At 38.8% G+C, this 16,560-nt stretch overlaps 1 protein-coding gene across 8 annotated transcripts in view; it reads left to right on the top strand.

The window, feature by feature from the left end:
- Positions 1-14,969, top strand: part of LOC138917102 (gamma-tubulin complex component 5) — a 48,186-nt gene extending 33,217 nt beyond the window's left edge. For 4 of the 8 annotated variants that reach the window (XM_070231712.1, XM_070231703.1, XM_070231701.1 and 1 more), the window contains 10 exons: positions 30-228; positions 874-1,062; positions 1,863-2,045; positions 8,147-8,231; positions 8,328-8,448; positions 8,922-9,100; positions 10,311-10,436; positions 11,078-11,166; positions 13,206-13,306; positions 14,318-14,969. In XM_070231712.1, coding sequence (XP_070087813.1) covers positions 30-228; positions 874-1,062; positions 1,863-2,045; positions 8,147-8,231; positions 8,328-8,448; positions 8,922-9,100; positions 10,311-10,436; positions 11,078-11,166; positions 13,206-13,306; positions 14,318-14,364 — 1,319 coding nt within the window. In that variant the 3' untranslated portion in view covers positions 14,365-14,969. Of the gene's footprint in view, positions 1-29; positions 229-873; positions 1,063-1,862; positions 2,046-3,810; positions 4,119-8,146; positions 8,232-8,327; positions 8,806-8,921; positions 9,101-10,057; positions 10,224-10,310; positions 10,437-11,077; positions 11,167-13,205; positions 13,307-14,317 lie in introns of those variants that run through there. The other 4 variants (XR_011424615.1, XR_011424617.1, XR_011424620.1 and 1 more) reach the window with 3 other exon arrangements.
- Positions 14,970-16,560: the final 1,591 nt, after the last annotated feature.

Raw genomic sequence — 16,560 nt, 5'->3', positions numbered from 1 at the left:
TTCACCTTACATATTTCTTTATGTTCCAGATGCAGAAAGAAAAAGCTTGTATACCCTCTTTCTGGAATCTGTACAGTCACGTCTTCGACATGGGGAAGAACCCACTGCACAAGTCCTCACTGAGCAGCAGGAGACCAAAGGGAACCTAATTAAGATTCAGTCCATTGCTGAAAGGCATCTGGAACTGGATGACGTTCATGATCCACTGCTGGCAATTAACTTTGCAAGGTGATACACACCTGCTAGATTTTCGATGACTGAAATGGCGGAATCTGTTCAATGTTTAGCAATTATTTATTTCTGCCAAGTAGGGCTTTCCAGTCTTAAAAATAAAAACCTTTGTAGCCTATCCTTCTTGATGAATGGAATACAAGAAGATATTATGTTCACTTATTTCAGATGTATAATTTGTCCTCCTTGTTGTTTGTGAAAGTCCACAGACTATCATATGCCCTAGGCCCATGGGAAATGCTTTCACTGGTACAGAAGATGCTCATGAAAATCTAGGTCATAGGTGGGCCTCAGACACACACATTGAGTCAGACCCTTCTTCTGCTTAAAATATGTCTTGACCCTTATGTGCTTTTAGCCCCATAAAATAAGTCATTAATACCTACACAAAGCCCCATTGCCTTTGGCCATCATTCACTCTCTGTGGCCCTAATGGCTAGAAAGACCTACTCAGTACTTAACACTAAAGCAGAAGTGACTGAACAACTGGTTCACTGAAAGGACAGTTTTGGGGGAATATAGTTTCTGTAATAGTTGGTAATTTTAAGACTAAAGGTAAAAAATGGGACTCTGGAGTTTTGATTTAAGAGAATTCTGTTGAAAGCAGCTCATAAAAAATAGACTCACATTTTTATCTTAAAGGTTGTATTTAGAACAGAGTGACTTTCACGAGAAGTTTGCTGGTGGAGATATATGTGTGGATAGATCATCAGAATCTGTGACGTGCCAGACATTTGAGTTAACGCTGAGATCTTGCCTCTATCCTCATATTGACAAGCAGTATCTTGATTGCTGTGGAAACCTCATGCAAACTCTAAAAAAAGATTACAGGTATAAGGGAGTCGTTTAGCTTTGGAAGTAATCAGTAGTTTATTATACTTTAAGAACTGTTGGAATTATTTTAAAACCTGTATTTCAAGTTAATTTTTATTATAGTAGGAAATGGGTATGCAATAAACAGTTTTCTTTTGAGAGAATCAATTAACCATCAGTGTTTTCTTAACTATGTTGTGGAATTTATTTCTGAGACTCTGTCCCAAAAGAAATAAAGCTTATTGCACAAAAATGCCCATCATAGAGTTTGCTATCACAAGGGAAAACATGAAATTACTTAGTAATGAATGACTATTTCTTTAAATTATTGCATATCCATATTAAAATATGGCATATCAATATCATGTATGAACTTTATAAAGTTCATAAAAATTATGTTTACACAGAGTTTTAAATAATGTAAAATGTTCTTAAAGCTTAAAAAGCAAGATATATAATATGATAGGAACTATGTTTTTTTAAATGCATGGAAAACAAGACTGGAAATAAATAGCCCAAATATTAACGATGGAAATTCACTATGAATGGTAGGATTTGGATTAACTTTTTTTTGTTACACTTTTGTGACTTTGCCCAATTTTCTACAATGTTATGAAAAAATCATTTATTTCTTTCTGATAATTAAACATTTTTATTATTAAAAATGTCTTTAAGAGGTGTTAGTATTTCTTATTTTAGTAAACGTAGAATGTAAACCAGTTTTCTCTAAAAATAGTAGCATACAATACTTGGTACTGATCCAGAATCCTGTCTGATGAGCTTAAGATCTTTCTGTCACTTATTTTCTCTCTATTCAGGTTGGTCGAGTACTTGCAGGCCATGAGAAATTTTTTCTTAATGGAAGGTGGAGATACCATGTATGACTTCTACACATCAATTTTTGATAAAATAAGAGAAAAGGAAACCTGGCAGAATGTGTCATTTCTTAATGTACAGCTCCAAGAAGCAGTAGGACAACGTTATCCTGAAGACAGTTCACGGTAAAATACAGGAGCAAACTTTTATTTTAAAATATTATGAAATAATCCATGTATCACAACTCTTCTATAAATTTTTATATATATTACCTTATTTAATCTTCACACTAACCTATGAAGTTTACCAATGTTATTTTACAAATTAGAAAACTGAGACAGCAGGTAGCTAAATGACTTGCCCACTAAGCGAAAGGAGACGATGAGATGGGACCATGCAGCCTTTCAGAGTCTGATGGCTTCCCTCACGTGACTAGAGTCAGTGCTGGCCTTTGGCTGTGGCATCTCTCGGTTCCATGTGCCTTGCCCTCCAGCCAGCTGCACAGACTCCTTACACAGTAGTCTCGGTCAGCGCTCTAAGACAGTGAGAGCAGAACCCTCAGGGCCTGCTGAAACTTGAGCTCCAGGCCTCACAGACCCTAACTTCCACCACATGCAGTTGGTGAAACCGAGCGACATGCCAGCCCAGTCAGGGGTGGGAAATAGATTCTGCCACTTAATGGGTGAAGTTGCATGTTCTAAAACTGTTATACAGGTTTCCCCTGTTGTCCAAAAGTAGAACTTTCCTATGAAAGCTTTCTTAAGCCAAAATGGCGTAAAGCGATAAAGCAATTACCATTAATTTATATGGGAAAAAATTTTGAGTGTTCCCAGACCCGAAAAATAACCTACCAAAATAAATTGAGGTAAAGCACAGATGCTCACAGACACAGTGCAGAGCTCTGGCGCCTTGATCCTGAGTGTAGTTCCCAGGGAAGGAGCTTGGCAACTCTGGCCTTGCTCCTGGTGGGCACTGCCTCTGTAACGACTCACTGCAAAGCAAGTGCTGGGGCCGCCCCGTGGCTGAGTGGTTAAGTTCACTGCTCCGCTGCAGCGGCCCAGGGTTTCACGGGGTCGGATCCTGGGCACAGACATGGCACTGCTCATCAGGCCATGCTGAGGCGACGTCCCATATAGCACAACCAGAGGCACTCACAACTAGGATATGCAACTGTGTACCTGGGGGCTTTGGGAAGAAGAAGAAAAAAGAAAAAAAGAAAGATCTGCAACAGATTTTAGCTCAGGTGCTAATCTTTAAAAAAAAAAAAGTGCTAAACGCTGTTTTTGCTTTTTGCCTTTTTTCATAAAAGCGAACATCCTTGTCAGATTTCTTTCAGTTAGCAAAAACAGGTACAAATATAGGTTTTTCGTAAAAGCTAGCTTTTGGATCATGGAGGAAACCTCTATTGGCTTATCCCTGACGTGGAGCTAACCTGCCCTTTGCTTGTGTCAGTCTGCCTGCTGAGCGACTGGCCAGGGCTGGGGGTTGGTATCGCCACGTCTCTGTGGAGCAGAGGCTCATCTTCCACAGTGTTTGGCCATCCTCTTTCCTGTTCCATGTCTCTGCTTGGCTTCCTTTCTTGGCTCCCTCAGTGGTCCTGCAAAAGTCATCATGATAATGGTTAACATTCATTACATGCCAGGTAAGGCATTCTCTTCCCACAACCACACCAGGTTACCAACTTTCTACTACTTAGTAGATTATTCCTTTTATTTCTATGTCATTCTTTTATTACCTTTAATTCTTCCATAAATGCAGAATTTTCATCAATTATGTGGTTAGTAAAAGCAGGGTAACTGCTAGATTCTTTTCATAATAAGAAATTGGTGCCCAGCAACCCCCAGAGGGAGCTAGGGAAGGTTATGTTTTTCATTATCAGCAGAAACTCTTGAATCTTGTTAGATTTAATATGTTTCAATCTATTACAGTTATCCTTTTTTTGTTGCTCAGACTGTCCCATCTTTACCTAGAGGGAACCCCTTCACTTGACCGTGGTAATCTCAGAGAGTATCCTTTCAAGAGTGGATGTCCAGGCTCATCCTGTGCACTTCCTGCCCCCAACATGTGTGCCTCTCCCACGAGCGCTTGTCCTGTCTCTTTGGTGGCTTAAAAAGCCATCCGTCTCGGTGCCGGAGTATTCCTCTGTACTGGATTGTCCCTGCTTCTGGGCTCTCTCAGTGGATGGAGCTAGGAAATAAGTAGAAACAGAAAAATGTTCATGTAGATATTTCCAACTTATATTAAAGATTACAGCATTTCACTTCTTTGATTTTCCTTTGTATCTCTTCCTATGAGTGCTAACACATTAACATGCTTTTTGGTTTTATTCTACAATAAGTAGTAGTAATTTCAAAGTAACAATAACAGCAACAAGGCCACTAAGAATTTAAAACATGCTTGTGATTATTTTCTCTTCCTATACTTTGAAGTCATCAGAATCCTGTGTTTCAAGGTCACTTGGAGTAATTCTTTATGTGATTATGCCACCACCTTGACATAGGGTCAAGTTCATTTGTTTTAGTTTCTTTTCTGCTTTTAGAAATTGCTTTTTTTCTTTTCTTGATTGAATTTTCTTTCTTGTTTACTAAAACAGCATATTTTTCTTAAGTTAAAATCACTGGTACAAAGGTACTTTTAGGGAGATATGCCTTCTATTCCTGTTCCTGCCCATTTTCTCCCTTCCCTGTTGCTAACCATTTTTATTAGATTTGTTTTATCTTTCTAGTGTTTATTTTTTGGACCCAAAAACATATGTTTGTGTATTCCTTTTCCTCCTCACATTACATAAAGGTAGCGTGTAGTACATACTCTCTGACACCTGGTTTATTTTTCTTACATAACTAAAATATATCCCGACCTACTCCATTTGCAGGCTAGAGAGCTTGTGCTCATTCCTTTACAGCTGACGGGCTTTCCACTGTGTTCTTTCAACCAGTTGTCCTATGGGTAGACATGTGGGTTTCTATTCTTTTGCTGTGCATGTATGCAATGGCTAGTCTTGTACATTTCACTTCATACTTTTGCCCATATAAATTTGCAGTATATTCCTAGAATAGGATTGCCAGGTGAAAGGGTAAAAGCATGTGTAATTCTGCTAGCTGTTACCAAATTTCTCTTCATAAAGGTTGTATCTTTTCTAATTCCTACCAACAATATGTAGAGTGGCTTTCTCTACAGCCTCACCAACAGAATATGTTGTCAGACTTTTGGATTTTAGCCAGTCTAATGGTGAGAAATGGTATCTCAGTGTAGTTTAATTTACATTTTTCTAATTATGAATGAGTTTAGTCATCTTTAGATATGTTTATTTTTGCATTTCTGTCAGCATCGCGTTATTGGTCTTCAGCGCCTGCATTTTTAGAAACTCTTTATATAGGTTTTCCAATTTGACATTTGTCTTTTTATTCTGCTTATGATAAAACAATTTTTTGTTTTTGTTTTGTCATGCAGACGTTTCTTAGTTTTTTTTTATTGTTTTTTGTTTGTTTCTTAGTTTTATAATGTATCAGTCTTTTATTGGTTCTGGATTTTAAATCATAGTTAAAGTTTTACTCTCTCCCATGTTCTAAAGAAATTTACTCATCTTTTCTTCTAATGCTTGAATGGATTTTTTTACATTTAGATATTGATCCACTTGGAATTTATTCTGCTAAAAAACATGAGAAATAGATCCAGTTTTATCTTTTTCCAAATGACTAGTTGGTTCCTATCATTTATTTCTTTTAAAAAAAAAATCCGTCTTTCCCCTATTTGAGATTCCCCTTTATCATTAAATTTTCATATGTACTTGAGTCTCTTTGTAGATTTTTCCATCTTATTTCATTGTTCTGTCTGTTTATTCATGTGCTAGTAGCATTCTATTTTAATAATAAGGTTTACTGGCCATTCTTTCTTATTTATTTTTCCAAATGTACATTATCATCAACTTGTCAAGCTCCACCGAAACAAAAATCTTGATGGTATTTTCATTGAGATTGCGGTCCATTCATAAATTAACCCAGGACAAATGAGCCACCCCTGGGGACCCCTGCTGCCATGGCTTCCATGTGTTCTAGGTGCCTGTCTGTGCCCTCAGGCTCACTGAGTCCGGGCCCACGAGTCTCCTTGGTTCCAGCATCAATGCCAGCACTGCTTTCCTGCCCTTCCCAGTTTCCCCCGCCTTACACCGCTCCCATGTCCCTGTTGCTCTTTCTGAAGCCTCCCTGCAGGCCCTTTGCCCTCCACCTGCCCTTGGTGTAGCTTCTCACTCTCCTGCCTCAGCACTCCTGCCTGGGGCACTTATATTCCATGTTGATGGCTTCAGCGACCATTAATGACCTGCAGATCAGTACCTTTAGCCCAGGTGTCTACACAGTCAGCACCTCATGACTGTACTCGAATGTCATGTATCCAGAACTGAGCTCATTATTGTCTCATCCCAAACCACCCTTTGTTTCTTCTAGTCAAGCACCACTGTTCATCCTGGTGCTCAAAGGCAGTCTGTGGCTCACCCTAGATTCCTTCCTCTCTCCTGGTTCCCACACATCCCTAGTTGCTTGATTCTGCCTCCTGGATAATGTTTCCCCTTAACTCTCAGTGCCTCCTAACCATCTCTGTCTCTCAGCCTCTCTCCCTTCCACTTGACCCCCACAGGGGCACCAGAGTGACCACAATAAACCAGCAACTCCCACCACCACTCACACTCAGGCTTCTCATTGGCACCTCATAACAGACGGACTGAGCTGCTTTTCGTCAGAGAGAAAACTTTACTGTCTGGCTCATTTTTCTAGCCTCTTTTCGTATACACTTACACATGCAGACACATCATATGTTCTCTCCTATCACACTTTACATTTCAGGGATTCAGAATTTTTCTGGTTTCCCCAAAAGCTGTACTCTGCCCCCAGAAGCCTTCATGTGTCCTGCTGTCTCCAGTTACTTGCTCTTCCATTTGCATGGCCTGGCAGTGCTCTGCTCTCCTTCAAAGCTCTGCCTGGCCTGGCTTGGTGCAGCACCCACATCTGCTCAGTGACAGGAGGGTGACTCTGCATATTTCCTCTGGGCTGTGAGCGCCTGGAGAAGGAGAAGGAATTGACTTTCTTTCACCTGCTTAGCATGGTGCCTGACAAGATTTTCAGTAGGTGCCTACTAAGTAATTAGTGGATGCACAAGTAACACACTTATCAGCTAAAGAATGTTGGGACTAGTGCCTGTGACATGCAATGAATAGGCCAATTTATAAATCACATGCCACTCTTTACATCACTGGTTGTAAGGCTGACTCCCCACCTCTGCCTTACACTTAAACCTTCACTGGTCGGCATCCAGGCATCATTGCTTGGTACCTCTATAACTGTGGGAGTTTTAGGTAATTTCTCAGTCCCCAGACAGGACTACTCTGAGGATTAAATGAAATAAGGACACTTAAGTGCCATGTAGTGCCTGGCACAGGGACGTTTCCATGCAGCACGTTGGTTGCTTTCTTTCTATTGAGAGTCACATTCAAACCTGCGTTAGGAGAGAATGGTAAAAGCAGACCCCGTTCTCGTCGATGCACTTGCACACACACACTCTTCAGGATGAGGAAAGCAATCCCTCTCCACCACCCTCTGCAGAGGGTCCATCTTCTGAGCCTGTTGCTTGAATTTTACCAGAATTAAGCACCCACCCTATCATCATTATACAGGAGTCCCCCATTATCCTCAGGGGATATGTTCCAAGATCTGCAATGGATGCCTAAAACCACAAATAGTACTGAACCCTATATATATATACCCTTTTTTCCTATACATACATACCTATGATAAAGTTTAATTTATAAATTGGCTACAGTAAGAGATTAACAATAACTAATAAAATAGAACGATTATGACAACATACTATAATAAAAGTTATGTGAATGTGGTCTCTGTCTCACCCATTTAATATTTTCAAACCACAGTTGACCGTAGGTAACTGAAACCAAGGACAGCAAAACTGCAGATAAGGGGAACTATAGTATCTTTTTCCCTGACTTTGTCTTTTTTTCCTAATTAACTTACCACACTTGTTAAGTATCTCTTCTCTTTTATAGCTAAACTCATTATTTGAAAACTTTGCCCCTCTTCCTTATTTCTAAAACCAAATTCCTATTCTAGAATATATGCTGGAAAATATGGCTTTATTGGAATATTTGTATTCCTTTTATGAAATACAATGTCTTTTTTGGAATATGATGTAAATGTTAAAATGCTAATTTTTTTTAAAGAACATTTTTATATGAGCATAGTACTTTCACACAAACTAAAACTAAAATTTCTTTATCTAGTCTATCTATAACTTTTGAAAATGTTGACACAGCTAAGAAGAAACTCCCTGTTCATATTTTAGATGGTCTGACCCTGAGCTACAAGGTATGTTCTGAATCTCTTTGTAAGAACATTGTTTTCTATTAAAACCTGCAAGTAATAGGTTACTTTCTCCTCTAATTTTCTGTTTTGTTCTCATAGGTCCCATGGCCTGTGGACATTGTTATAAGTTTGGAATGTCAAAAAATTTATAATCAGGTGTTCCTTCTCTTATTGCAAATAAAGTGGGCAAAATATAGTCTGGATGTTTTACTCTTTGGTGGTAAGATTTGTTTTCAAGAGATAAATCACAATTTTATTTTAGCCCTGAGAAAAAGAGGTGGTGATCTTTGCTCATTTTTTAATGTATACTCAAGTGCCCAAATGGTATGTATTTGTAGCAGCGGTTTTACAGACATCAGAATTAACTTCCCTGAATGAAATACCAGGAAATTATACTACATTCAATCTGAAATACAATAACTTGATTAGGAATTTATCCAGAAAAAATATTCTTCATAGATTATGCAAAAATTTTTAATAACAAGTTAACGGGACTTTGCATTTACATTTTAATCACAGTGATAATGAAAGTGACACAGGGAACTTTTCACTGCTTCACCTTCCAGACACACTGGAGGTGGGTCCCTGCTGCACACCCGGCAGAGTGCTCTTTGTGGGGTTGACTGTGCTGTGTGCGTTTGGGGTTTGAGTACATGCTCTTCCCACCCACTCTGCTCTTTCAACCTTTTACAGAACTGGCTAGTACTGCTGAAAAACCACAACTTAAAGAAGAAGTTTTATGTGAGCAAGACACAGCTGCTCAGTTTGGACCACAAAAGGAACCAGTGAGACAGCAGATTCATCGTATGTTCCTCTTGAGAGTGAAGCTCATGCACTTTGTGAACAGCTTGCACAACTACATTATGACCAGGGTTCGTGTCTGTGTGTCTGCCTCAGTTCTGTCCCCTTGTATACAGCTATTCATAGAGAATTATTTGTGATATATTTATAAATACAAAGGAGCCCACAAAATACTTCTAGACTATAAATGTGAAAATAGCACACATAAAAAATTTGATCATAAAATAACATGGCAGCAGGGGGAATTTTTTTTAAATATTCCAGAGCATGTGTGTCCAGAGACTGCTGCCCCGCCTGTCCAGTGACCCCTTGGGACAGGCACACCCAGAGCTCCTCTTTTCGAATTGCCTTCAGAATTTGCTGCATAGTTCTTTAAATTTCGTTAGTGGTGACACAGCTGTCCCTGGAAAATGACACCAATTTTTAGTAACAGCCAGAATCCGTCAGGCTGGTGTAGTATGTAAGGAGGAAGATACAGCCTGATTATATACTTTTTTCCTCAAAAACAAGAAGTAACTCATTACAAAGTAAATGAAACTGCTTTTCATATACATCTTAGAATGAGATCTAGAGGAAGTCTGGAAGAGGAGTTCAGATATTTGAACAGTAGCAGTATTTTTGGAGGATAGTACTCATTTGTGGTTTAAAGCTTGCTTAAAAAACCTCATTTGTAGTCATTCTGGTATATAAGTTCTAAAACCACCTCCTTTGGGTGAAGTGAGCCTTCGAAGCCTTTGTTTTAGATAGGGTGCATATGGCAGAAGAGCTCTCTGCTTCCCGTGATTTAGTGGGCTTCAGAGGGCCAGCCCTAAGCCTTTAATTGTTGAGAATAAATGGTAGGAGTTTAAGTATTTGCTTAATTTGTTTTTTGTTTTCTATTTAAAATATATCTATGCTCCTTTAAAAGAAAGACCAATATACAAACAGTGGAACTCACGAAAATGTATACATTCAATTTAACTGATAATTGTTTTTAAAAAGTCAATGTATTTTCTATACAGTTTGATATATTTGCCCCTCCCTCCCAGGAACAGTCTGCTAGTCCAAAGTGAGGCATTTATTCACTGTGAAGGGTGTGTCCTAAAGGACTGGCCCCACCATCATTCTAGATAAGAACGTCAACCTTTAAAGAAGGTACTTTATAAACTCTACAGATGTGATTATTGAAGGAGGAATTTGAGAGGAGTAGAAGAGGTTGGTAAAAAGTTTTGTGTCTGGCATACAAGTCCTCAAAGTAGTCTGCTGATCTGCTGATTTAACTTTTCATCTTTCTCTTCCAAGATTCTTCACAGTACGGGGCTGGAGTTTCAACATCAAGTTGAGGAAGCCAAGGATTTAGATCAGTTGATTAAAATTCACTATAGATATTTGTCAACCATCCATGATCGATGTTTGCTGAGAGAAAAGGTACATGAGATGTCACCTGCAGACTTGGCCACCAAGGCAGGAGTGAAGCTGGCCAAGGGAAGTTGTCCCGCTGCTTTGGAATTTTATACTTATTAAGCTTCTTTTCTGCAGAATATTCTTTAAGGAAGAACCAGATCAAATGAAGTTATAAGTGTGTGCCATATTATCAGAAATTATACCTGAAAGAAACAGTTGAGAACTGTACTGTGACAGTTTTCACTCACTCTGCACTGCACTTGGATTCAGTTGGAAAATTGTATCTGTAGCTGTGGAGTAATAGTGCTTTAGTCAGGAAGCATGTCCAGCTTTGTGTGAATTCAGGGGATTAAGTCATTTTTACAGCCACTGGACTGACTTGCTCTATTTCAGTGGTGAATTTAAATGGCCATCCCAGGATGTGGTAGCTTACTCTATTTGTCAGACTCTGCTACTACTGCTACCTCTATCACAGGTGCAGTAGATGTGTGGACCAATTCCAAGTACACTCTATTCAGAGCCTCGAAACCTTCCTTATGATGTAGGAGGCAGTCATTGCACTGATGAGGGTTTTCTGTGACTCATTTAAATTATGTAAAAGTGTTGGTGTCAGTGTCCAAGCATAGTTACAGAGCCAGTGTTCTCTCTGTGGCTTTGCTCTCCAGGTCAGCTTTGTGAAGGAAGCCATCATGAAGGTGTTGAACTTGGCTCTCATGTTTGCAGAGGGCTGGCAGGCGGGCCTGGGGGCTTGGCGGTAAGTATGTGGCCTGTGGAACCTCTGTGCTATGACTGTTTTGCCTTACCTTTTAACTGGCTTCATCTAGGAGCCTTTTTTTCCCTCTAGGCCATACGTCACATATACTTGTATTTAGGGAAAGAATTGAATAATTGAATTTGTTCACCTAAACTAGGCCACATCAAGAATTGTGCAATTCTTTTATGAGTGGTAAAACAATAAAAACTGACGTCTTTTAATTAGGACAAGCAAATATTCTTAGATTACATGCATGTTTTGTTTTATAGATTTTGTTAAGTTTTTGTTATGAACACCTTCAGACATACACAGAGGTAGAGAAAACAGCAGACAAACCCCGGGTGCCCATCACCCCTCTTCAGCAGTTACCAGCAGCAGTTCTCATCTTTGTTCACCAACCACACCCACATACTTGCTGAATTATTTTACAACAAATTCTCTACATCATGGTAGATTATAGTCCAAAGTTGTACTTTACTTTCAGAGTGTTTATTATTCATACCTGCCACATAGAAAGGCAGGTGCCCTGCAGTCAGACGACAGGTGAGGAGGAACTTCCTCTTTGATCTAGAGCACCATGCTCTACTGTTAGCTTCAGTGTACAGCTCAGTAGTTTGTCCCTGTCTTGTTTATAAAATTAATGCAATGATAATGCTGCCATTACTTCCCTGAAATAAAAGTGCAAGCGAGCCTGGATGACCTGGTTGTTGCGATACTAGTCAGTGTTACTGAGGAGGTAAGAGTCCATTATAGTGCTAATTTAATTAAAAATCTTAACCTATGCCTATATCAAAATATTCTGAATGAAGAAACTAAGATAGTAGGTAAAATTCATAATTGCAGGGATGTAAACAGATTTCTTACTTGCTTTTTGCTGTCTCAAAGTGTGTAAAGTATATTTCTCTTTCCATGTCACTGGGGGGTGAAGGAGAAAATAATAATACTGCTGCATATGCTTTGCTGAAATTGAACTACTTCAGTTTCTTCAACATGTAACTTGTAAGAAAAAAGCAGGTTGGGGCCGGCCCGGTGGCGCAGCAGTTAAGTTCGCACGTTCCGCTTCTCAGCGGCCCGGGGTTCGCTGGTTCGGATCCTGGGTGCAGACATGGCACCGCTTGGCACACCATGCTGTGGGTAGGCATCCCACATATAAAGTAGAGAAAGATGGGCACGGATGTTAGCTCAGGGCCAGGCTTCATCAACAAAAAGAGGAGGACTGGCAGTAGTTAGCTGAGAGCTAATCTTCCTCAAAAAAAAAAAAAAAAAAAAAAAGCAGGGAGTGAGGAGGACTTAAGTATAAGAACCATCGCAATTTATGGAAATTAATTGATCCTGATTCAAACTTAAAGCAGAAAAGTGAAAAATTGCAAAAGCAATGTGAAATTTGACCACTGATTATTTGATGATATAAAAAATCATTGTTAAATATTTTTAAGCAGATGGTATTGTAGCTTTGTTTTAAAAAGAGTCTTTATCTTTAATATATCCACACTGAAGTATTTATGACTGAAATGCTGTGATGTCTCAAATTGCTTCTCAATGTGGTGGGGCTGGGGTGTATGTAGGACTGCCTGGGGCTGCATGACTGCTCGTCTTGAGTGTGGGCATGTGAAAGTCCACTGAGTAGTTCTCTCCTATATATGTCTGATTTCCCATAGTAAAAAGTTTTATAATAATTTTAAAATTTGCGATTTCATATCTTTAACGTGTTCTTTATTTCTAAAAGAAGATATGCTTATGAAAAGTAAAAACACAGGCCTGTCAAATGGAAAAGGGAATATCCCCAGTCATCCTAGCTCCAGGACTCAGTGCCATCCTGAAACAGAAGTTTTATATCCTGCTGAGCGTTTCCTTCAGATACTTGGAAAGTTTTTATTTTAAAGTAAAGCAGGAAATTTTATATTTTATTTTATAATCTTTAGACTTAGGATTCTAAATAATTAAACTGAAGTACATTTAACATTACTCCAAAGGTATTTTGTAGCCTACCTATTGACCTCTTATGCACTTCTTAAACTGAAATTTACCTTCTTTCCTAGAATGGAATCTATAGAGAAAATGGAGTCTGATTTTAAAAACTGCCATATGTTTCTTGTAACCGTTTTAAACAAAGCCGTCTGTAGAGGATCCTTTCCCCATCGTGAGTACACCATGTTAAAATATTACAGTTTTTATATTTTCTTGTATCTAAGTCTGTGTGTTATAGTTTTGGTACTGACCTCATGAAGATTAGAATTTTTCACCATTGCAAACCTGGAAGGTCCCTCAGCAGTTGTGCCGTGCTTTGAACTGTTTTTTGAGAATAGCAATGGAACAAATGAATGTCAGATGTAAGACACTGAGACTAACGGTCGTGCTGTCTGGCGTGTCATTTGTTACAGCAGTGGTTCTAGAACTGTTACTGAATAAAGCAGATGGTAGAATAGGTTTTGGTTGCCCTTTACTATCATGTATAACCTTTGTAACTATTCCCTTTCCAAAGATAGAGGGGTTTTTTTTAGCAACTTAGAAACTTCCAAGGCTGCCTTTTGCACAAGGAAACGCAGGCCTGACAGTTTAGAACACAGTATGTGAAGCAGGCAGCGTCTGGGGTGGGTCACAGGGAGAAGAGAGCTATTTAATCTGCAAAAACAAAGAGCTAAATAGTATCTCTTTGCACGACTTTTCTTTGGAAAAGTATGCAGGGTTAATCTTTTCCCTATTTCTGCATATTCAAATTGTAATATATTCATTAAGAGCTAAACGTTTTTTAAAATGTTGTTAGAAATGTGTTAGAGGAAACATGGATGCATTTGTCCATTGTTGCTTTGGGTGATTCTTATGCAAGTAGATTCCATTCGTAGGTTAGAACATGGCATTTTGTGATGAACTGACCCATATGGTTTTATGACATATGAGACAAATGTGATTTGTTCAGTGAAACGCACAAACTTTTTGTTTTCAAAATTAAAATGATCTGAAATAGAAATAAATCTTACTTTTTGAATTTTTACTTAGTAAAGATTATCATCTTGATTATACATTAAAAATAATCAATATTTTAATTAAAAATAGAAAAGTCTTTAAATACTTTCAGTTCTGAATTTATTAAAGCCTTATTCAGATGTTTTAAACCATTTTTTTTCCAACCTTATTTCTATTTTTCCCACAGTGGAATCTCTAGCACTGTCACTCATGGCTGGCATGGAACAGAGTTAAATGTCTTCAATGTAATAAATATCTCAGATTTAATCTTCATACATATGCATTTCCACCACATGCAGTTGAGAAGGAGCAATCTTTATTTCGGTTCATTTTAGAAATTGTTGTCTACTGTCTACACAAGTAGATTTGTAGGTCTTTTCTCTGGAGATTATTGGATAGTATATAGGATCATGTGTATAAAATTGTATCAGTAATGCAAAGTGTATATAGGCTGTTTACAGTTACATTTCCTACTTTAAGCTCTAGATTTATGCTATTGATAATGTGAATTGTATCATTTTTGAAAATGTAATTATTAATATGAAAAATAAAGTACTTTAGTTAAATTCTTTAGTTCTCTTTTTACTTGGCCACAGAAGTTTTTTATGTAGAGTTTTACATACTGTCTTCCCTAAAGGTTGTCTTAGATTTGGTTGTCTCAAAAATGTATTTTTATGTGCCTGGGAAGTTCCAAAATGGAAATAACTTTAATCAATATCAATAAATGTAAAAGCCAACTTCACTTAGGGCCATCTGTTGGTACATGCTTATTATTTGACATTTCTGAGCAATTTTTGTGAACAAGTTATATCTTAAATAAAATCATGCTTACCGTTCAATTTTTCCACATTTTCTTTGTATGCTTCTTGGCATGTCTCCAGCACTTATGACTCAGCACTGTATTTACTACTTATTTTTAAAGAACAACTTCTGAACTCAAGGTAGCCTCAGAGCTGAGCACCAGGCCTTCTCGCCCTCAGACCCAATCTCAATCATTTTGCAGCATCAGCATTTCCTGCATTCAGATGGCAAAGTCTGGGAACAAACCCTCCTGGGAACCAGCCCAGATCTGGGGCTTTACTCTGAAGTCTTGGAAGAAATTCACCGAGGAGGCCTTCAAATGCCAGGAGATGAACAGCTACTTCCAGGTCTCAAGAAAATATTTTTTTGTTTTGCTAGCCCTGAGATAACATCTCTTGCCAATCTTGCTCTTTTTGCTTGAGGAAGATTCGCCCTAAACTAACGTCTGTGCCAGTCTTCCTCTATTTTGTATGTAGGTCACCACCACAGCATGGCCACCAACAAGTGGTGTAGGTCTGCACCCAGGAACTGAACCCGAGCCACGTAAGTGGAGCATGCCATACTTAACCACTAGGCCATGGGACAAGCCCCAGTGTTTCCAAACCTAGGATAGAAGGTAAGTTTATTTATAGGATGTTTAGGAAAGGAAATATTTTCATTTTTAAAATGAGTATTTGCAATTAGTTGTTATCTCAACTGATTTTATACTGTATCTATATTTGACCCTTTCTCATGATGTTAAGAGTTTCCAAGGGGAGATTAGCAAGTTTCAATTGGAAGAAGAATAGACTTGACAAACTGTTACCACTTGTTTTCTTTGGGAAGCAGCCTCCAAGATGGAGTTAGACATGCAGAGTGCCCAGTAAAAAGAAGGGAAAGGGAGCCTGACTGGCCAGAGAGAAAAGCTGGCCTACAGTACAGGTCAGTGGAATCAGCTCATCAGGTTGTCCTGCACTGGGCTGAGATGATGGGCTTCCGTACCCCACCTTGATCAGTCGTTGGTTGTGGGTCCTTGGGAAGAGCATGACCTCTGTAGCTGAGGCCAGTCCAGAAGCAGGTGGAGCTGAAGGCTGTCCACTGGCAGTACTCACGAGTTGGGCAGCAACTCCTTGAAGAGGGATCTGAGTAGCACATCATGTCAACTACACACAAGTGATTTTTGAATCTTCTAAATGCAAGGACTTACTTTAACACTAAATATAACTAAGAGCTGTTCCTTAACTAGTTTATGTGGAAAAGTTAATGCTATGGTGTGCGTTAAATTGCGTTTTCTTAGGTGTGGAATAGATTGGATCTGTTCCGCTTAATTTTTCTTATGGTTCTGTTTGGACTTTAAAAACATCTTACGGCTTTCCAGTTGGGCATGTAAGGAGCTTGGAAGTCATCACTCCCATTCTCAAAGTAAGAAAAAAGCTGAGCAAACTGAAAATCAACAACTCTTCTTAGATCCATTAGAGAATTGAGGTCACAGGGCAAACTGCTGCCTCCAAAATTGGAGAGAGGAGCAGAACAGAGAATCACATTCCACCATAGCAGAAGCAAAAACTCTGCAGGAGCCAGTACCAAGCTAAGGAGACTTAAACCACAATTGACAAATTGCCAGAGGCTCATTGTGGACAAGATTGACAG

The sequence above is a fragment of the Equus caballus genome, chromosome 1 (assembly GCF_041296265.1).
Source record: "Equus caballus isolate H_3958 breed thoroughbred chromosome 1, TB-T2T, whole genome shotgun sequence".
NCBI lineage: Eukaryota > Metazoa > Chordata > Mammalia > Perissodactyla > Equidae > Equus > Equus caballus.
This window is presented reverse-complemented; position numbering and strand designations above follow the sequence as displayed.